General features: G+C 41.6%; 1 protein-coding gene across 4 annotated transcripts in view; it reads left to right on the top strand.

The window, feature by feature from the left end:
• UHRF2 (ubiquitin like with PHD and ring finger domains 2) overlaps positions 1-7,229 on the top strand; it is a 192,521-nt gene that overhangs the window by 101,708 nt on the left and 83,584 nt on the right. For all 4 annotated transcript variants that reach the window (XM_019517605.1, XM_019517604.1, XM_019517606.1 and 1 more), the window contains one exon: positions 2,259-2,368. In XM_019517605.1, the coding sequence (XP_019373150.1) occupies positions 2,259-2,368 (110 nt within the window). The remainder of the gene's footprint in view (positions 1-2,258; positions 2,369-7,229) is intronic.

The raw sequence follows: 7,229 nt of genomic DNA, 5'->3' as shown, positions 1-7,229 counted from the left end.
TTTTTTTTTTTTTTTTTTGGTGCGTCTTTTTAGACACCAGCATTTCCCAGTATCTAATTTTGCTGCCATGCTGCAAATAGACAAACATGCACATGCATTTTGCGGAGGGCTGCTTACCAAGTTGTGGCAAGCTGTCGAGAGCCGCATGGGGTAGCCCTGTCCCTTGACAGGTACCCCGCCCCCTGGTCACCATCTTGGGACCAATGTCCCAGGGCCAGCACCGGTGAGGCCCAGAGCAGGGTGCAGGCTGGCAGGGGTCTGTGGAGCTGGGCTTGGCTGCACCAGCAGGGAGAGGGGGGAATTGGCCTGGCTCCATAGAGCCCCTGCCAGCCGGGATCCTGTACTCCTGTCGCCCTGCTCTGGGCCTTGCTGGCGCTGGCCCTCAGACATGGGTGCAGGCCCCACTCACTCCCCGTGCTCCCCCAGCCCTGCAGTATAGGCAGGGGGCAGTGCACAGCCCTTACCCCCTGCTCGCCAGCAGGGGACTAGCTGGTGCTGAGCACGGGGAGGGGAAACAGTCCCTCGCCCACCCCGTGGCCGGCGCTCCCTGCTGCAGCCGCTCGCAGCCTGTGTGGGGCTGTCCTGAGCAGGCAGAGGCAGCCCCAGGTGGGCTATAAGTGGCTGCAGCGCAGGGCGCCAGCCACGGGATGGGCGAGGGGCCACTTTTTTTTCCCCGCACTCAGCACTGGCTTGTAACTCGCCTGCACTGGCTCCAGGCTTGCCTGTTGGGGCTGTACCGTGGCAGCAGCTGTGGCCCCCCCCTCCGCTTGCTGCGCTGGGCAGTGTTGGCTGCTGCTGCCTGCCTGGAGCTCATGGGCTGGGGAGCAGCAGCAAACGCTGCCCAGCGCAGCAAGCCAGGGGAGGGGCGATGAAAATCTTGTTTCACTTCCCATGAACTTACTCTGTTCCCATCTCCAGAATGTGCCTTGTATAATGAGCATGTTCTTTCTTTGGTGATGAACCACTATGGTCACCTGCAGACTTTCAGTTTCTACTAGGAGAATTACTGTCAGAGTTACTCCCAGAGCAAGAATGGTCAATCTGGGAGAAAAATAACCTGAAAACAACCAGGGTTTAAATGACTTCCAAGAAAGTTTCTCCTGGAAGAGCAAACTTCTGTACTCTTACCTTCTGAGAGAAGCTGCACTTGATTGAGAAACAATCCTTTGGCTTCCCAGTGTACTTTGCTCTCAGTTACCCCTCCCCACAGCTCCAGGGAGACTGCATGTCACTTGGGCTGGACTCTGAGCAGAGAGCACCATCACAATCCCCATGTTGTGCTGCAGGGTGATGAGGCAGCCAATGAGGGCTGCCATGTGCATTACTGTCATCTGTTGCCATGCAGCTGTGGCATCTGCAGAGCACACTGAGATGTTTGCTCATTCCCCCCCCCCGGCTGGGCAGCAGCTCAGCATTTGCCTACTGTTCAGGGGCCCCCAGGTAAGTTTTTTTGGGTTGTTGTTTGTTGTTTTTTTAACCAGAAATAACAGCAGAATTTTCTTTCCCAGGTTGTTTGAACATATGTATGCAGCCTATCTGGCTACCACTTAGAGTTGGTGGTTGGATGTCACATCAGTAAAACTCTGAAGTTGAAGGGCTACATGTAATGCTTAAAATGACATATTGTTGCATTACTTCCCAAAACTATGTAAATTGATAGACTTTGCATGAGTGTTGTACCTCCCTCCCCACGATGTACTTGTTTTCCTGTGAAACTTATTAAAATACTAGGTCAAAATCCTGATGTTATTTATAGGTTACAATTCTTGGTGTACTGCTAACATTATTATAGTCTTACTGATGCAGATACTTTGATGTTTGTTATAGTTTAGATTTTGACTTATCTGTTCTTCTTATTGGGTGGCAAAACTGTTTTGAATGCTTGAGAATAGAACTACAAAATCATGGAACCCATGATTAAGAAATCACTTGCTGCTTTTCAGACTTTGACTAGTTGAACTGAAGAATGATGAAGATAATTCCTCTGCTGTGTATTTTATTCGCCATTTACTGTATTAAATTATTAGTTTGTTCTGGCTTAGGCAACAGTGGTATCCCTGTATTGAACTGTTATGCTTACTTTACATAGAATTGCTTTATGTCTTTGGTGCTTTGTGCAACATTTGTGACAATCCAAATGTATGGATTTTTAAAACAGAATTGACAGATTTTTTAGCTATAGCACTTGCTTTAGTTCATCATTTTAAAGCAGTAGGAATCAGATACAAAGTGCAATCTATTTTTTTTTAATTTTTCAGAGGCCCAGACGACATAATAAATGATTGCAAAATCCTTTTTATAGAGGAAATGTACAAGATTGAAAAACCAGGAGCTTATCCGCTGACATTTGGGGATGGAGATTTCAAAAGTATGTTTTTTTATTATTTGATTGAGAGCATTGTTTAAATATTTGAACGTTGTTTTTAAAAATTAAAGTTTTGTAATGGTGATCTAGCAATGCAGATTTAGTAATCATTTAATGAATTTGTTTGATGTGTTGAGTCAAGTAATAATGTAGATTCATAATTAGACAGACTCTAATATTGCTGATGTTCTGAAGAGCCATCATGAATATGGATTACATAGAAATGTTTGGAAAAAAATGTTGATGTATTGCATTAATTTATGAAGTAATAGTATCAGAACAAAATGTCATACAGTTAGCATTTAGATTATATTTATCTGTGTCTGTATACATAAATCAGATTGGTGGTTTAAATTTAATTCCTGGTGAACAAGTATCCATATTATAAGCAAGGTGCCAATGGTGATTGTATGTTCAATAGAGACCAAAGGTAGAATGGGCCTGTAGTGAGCTGCTCCTCAAACTTGACCTCCTCTAAAGGTGAAAAAAGGAGCCAGGTCATTTGGGTTCAAAGCTCTTGTTATATGCCAGTTATGTGAATAAATGGGTTAAGTTCTTGGATTTGTCAACTTCAACCTTTGTGGCACAACATTTGTCTTAGAAAAACTGGCTTCTTATCTTAAACCTGATATACTCTGTTGACTGCTTCTATACATGCCTTGCCTCCATCCTACATTCCAGGCATTACAAACTAAATATGTTCAGCTACGTTCTGTCTGATACTTGCACCTATATTTATTCTAAGAAGACCCATGAGTTTATGTAATGAATTTAGTGGGAGGGATTTTTCTCACCAAAGGGTACTGTTACTGGAGGCTGATTCAGGCTGCCCTAAAATCCAGAGTAAGGCTGTTCCCACAAGTGTGACTCAACTGAGATAACATATGATACTTTGAAGCGCAGCCAGGGAATGTACTGCATGCATCTTACCATAAATGTGTTGATGCTAGCCCCTTCCTTTTTCATGAGTGATAAGATATACAGCAGAAATATTCTTCTCAAGGTGAATGGTTAATGCTCCTTTTGAGGAAAACCAAAAATGTGGTTATTCAGGTAATTATTCAGACTGCCATAACATATTTAATAATTTGCAAAATTCAAATGGTGTGTAAAAGCATTCATGTAGAAGTTACTTCAAGGAATAAAATAATTAGTGCACGTAAATAATACAAAATAACTTGGTAATTTTCTTACTAAAAAGAAGAGTAATAAAGCTTCCAAAAACACGAGGCTTTACATTGTCTCAAACACAATTTAAAAGTTTGGTTGCTGCCCCTTCTTTTAATCAATTATATTGTAATACAGGTTCTGTTTCTAGTAGAAGTTAAACTTGGAAGATTCTGTGAAAACAGATGAAGCACTCTGCACTGAAAAAAAACAGGCTGAAACCCCTATATGTAGTGGTGGAATATGCATGTGCAGATACAGTCGCTGCAATTCGTCAAGAGCTGATTTAAACCAGAAATGGAAACATTAGAAAAAAACCTCAAGACATACTAGCAGCAAAAGAGTGTGTATAATCATTTGTGCATATAGAAAAGACCATCTAAAACAGTACTCTGATTGGAATATAGGTTAAATAGATTTTCAGTATTGTGTTTCTGTGAATCTGATTTATGAAAAAAGCTAAAAATTAATTCTTTGAGATGATGGTCTATTTTATTAATAAATTCTGGATACTCCTGGTGTTCATACCTACTAAAAACATAGCATAAGCCTGTATTTAATATATGCTTCAGAAGCCAGATTATGTGAGAATTTGTTCTTTGCTTCTGTTCATCTGAATGGCTGAACCAGTTGACTTCCCTCTGTTTGAACTGACTAGAGGGAGTGATCAGTCATCATCCATCCAGATTTGTTTTCCTTGGCCAGGTGTAGTCTTTCTTTAGGTGGACTGTTATGCTTTCTTCAGTTTTTCTTTCAAGTAGAGTCCTTTGACTGCCTATGAAGTAGTTGTTTGGCCATCCATACCGAAAATAGCAGTGTGGTTATGTATACATTCTTTATTAACAATCTCATTATGTCCCAGTTGTGATGCTTCCTTTCACTCTCCCTTGAAACATACAGAAACAGAGCCAGGCCAGAATGCTCCCTCCACTCTTAGAGCAAGTAGGACTATCTTAGCTTATCCAGTGGTGGTGAACATAGTAGGAGATTTGGCTTCCCTTTGCTTCAGGTGAGTCTAACCCATGCTGTCCGGTTTTTAACTGGACAGTTAGTGATAGAAACTGACTCTCAGCTCATCATTTTAGGTCATTTCACAAGATTTTCCAACCTGAGTTCTAGTTGCTTCACTTTTTTAGAATTCTGTCTCTAAGCTCCTTACTTCTCTGAAATTAAACATTTAACTACATCATCTTTTCTGCCTCTAGAGACAGTGTGACAGCCAGAAGATCCTGAAAGCTACAGCATTTTAGCCCTTGTTTGTCATAAAGGGGATGTTTCAGGCAGTAAGACATCTGTCTCCAGGTTTTACCCTGAAATTCTTTCCTTAGTGGAAGATACTATTCCAGGACTTTGTTCATGACTGAAGCTAAACCTCCCACAAAGAGCAAATCATTGATTTATCTTTATCTTATGACTTATTTCTTTCTTTACCCAAAAATATAGGTATGTTGCTGAAGAAGAAAAACTTAAAAAGTGTCTGTGGGTTCATTGGCACACAAGGAATCCTTTTCATCTTCTATTTAAGTCCAAACTTAATAGGAATTTTTGTTTTGAAGATCTCGGTTAATTAATAAAGCTGATTTCTAGGACTCTGTACCTAGGTGACCCCCTGACAAGCTCTCCAGTTTCTAAAGTAGGGGTTGCCAAAGTATTGCACCTGATGGGCTATTTCAGAGAAGCAGTCCTGAATGGTGGGCCTCATCAAAGGGGCTTCCAGGCTGCATTTGGCCCACAGGCCACAGTTTGGGAATCCGTGTGCCAAAGGGTACAGTTTGAACAAATATGTGTACAGAGGATGAGAAGAGGAGTACATCTCTGGGGATGCTTAGGTGGACCTTTCTCTTTTCTGAATACTTAACCAAGAGAGAGGAGCTTGAAAATCTCTTTACTTACACTTGTGACATATACACTACAGCTCGATACTTCAGAAACCCATTGGTCATTTTGTACATGAAAACAATCCTTCATTCCCTTAAAAGCTAGTCTTTCTCTCAGAACCTGAGAACAGACAACTGAACTCTGGATCTATAAAGCAATATTAATTGACACTTAAATGTCTGGCTATATTCCTTTTCTCCTTGTACATCAGCCATCTTTTCCATGGAGTTGCCATTTCTGCAAGAATCTGGAAGCTTCATGCTCCCTGACTACTTTTTAAAGAATAACTTAGACCTCTCATACCTAAACGACTAAAACTTGGCATTGCTGAAGAATCACTAAGAACTTGTCCCAGGTAACAGCATGTGGCAGTCGTGGCTTGTTCCACTATGAACTCTTTTTATTTGGACAAATTAAAAAGAGAGAGAGAGAGACAGACAGACAGACAGACAGTGAAAATGATTACGTATCTAGAAAACATGACATATAAGGTAAAATTGGAAGAACTGGGAACATTTAACTGGGAGAAGAAAAGACGCACTTGATATGTTTACAGATACAAAAAAGATTGTTTTGAAGGGGGTGGTAATCCAGCTGTTCCCTGTGTTTATAGGGGAAAGGTGAAGAAGTGAAATGGGTTTAATTTCCTACAAGTTTAAATTTAATCTTGATATTAGGAAGAACTTTTTGTAACAATGAGGTTGGTTAAATACTGGAACAGATTACCATCAGAATCACCATCTTTGGAAGTTTTTAAGTGGAAGTTAGACAAACAGGATCTCTGGTATGGTTAGAGAGCTTCTTTGGTCAGGGGGTTGGACTACATAACCCCTGAGGTCCATTCTAGCTTTTGTTTTCTGTGATTCTATAGTTTTGACTAAGACTTTGGAGGGGTGATTTTTGGATGCAAGCTTGCCTTATTTTAGGGCTCTCACCTTTCTTACAAGATTTCTTCAGGCAAATACAACCTAAAAAAAGGAGGACCTCTTCACCTAATTCTTTTTGTAGATTCCCAGGCAAATATATTTCATGCTTTGGCATCCTGGGTACCTCCAAGTCACCTTTTGATGTTGGAGCCCACGAACCTATTTTGTATGCTCCAAAACTAAACAGTTTTTAGTCTAGTTCTTTGTTCCTTCCCTAAGATTCTTTTAGAAATTGGATTCCTGGAAGTAAAAGACCACGGAAAGAAATTCCTGCAAATTGATGGGCCCTGTCAGTAACAGAAAACGGCTTTTTGTTTTTGAGCACTTCATTATATTCTTTTTCATCTTCTTTTTACTTAAAATAGAGATCATGACAGAAGACAAACACCAGGTGTCATTCCTTTTCTCAGAAGGAAAAGGGAAGAAGAATCCATTCTCTCTAATTTATAGAGTTGCTAAGAATCTGCAGTTTTTGGGGATTTAATAACTATATATGTGTACTGTCTGGTAAATAAACCTCTGCAGAAGGCAAATAAACCAGGAAATGGAGATGTGGACGTCATAGGATAGGCAGGGGCCAGAGTATTCATTAACCTTCCTTTTCTCTGTATCAAAAGAAGGGAAGGCAGGCTCACACAGATGCACATGAGCAGCCCCAGCATGCATGCAGCTAGGAATGCAGCCCAGCTGCATATAGAGCAGTGCCCAGCAGGTAAATCTGTGGAGGGGAATGAGGGGTGGGGAGGCACAGATCAAGGCCCCAGTAGTGAGGGAGGGAGTGGGGCAGGGTCTAGGGTCAATGGAAGCTTGTCTAGAGGTGCTGGGGGGGGCACAGCTCCCCGGTGCTGTGTATACCCCCTGGGGAGGCATGGGGGTCATGTGCCCTTCCCTTC

The sequence above is a fragment of the Gavialis gangeticus genome, unplaced genomic scaffold (genome assembly GCF_001723915.1).
Source record: "Gavialis gangeticus isolate Ggan-Ray unplaced genomic scaffold, GavGan_comp1, whole genome shotgun sequence".
Classification (NCBI taxonomy): Eukaryota; Metazoa; Chordata; order Crocodylia; family Gavialidae; genus Gavialis; species Gavialis gangeticus.
The sequence above is the reverse complement of the archived record's forward strand: the minus strand, read 5'-3'. Positions and strand labels throughout refer to the sequence as shown.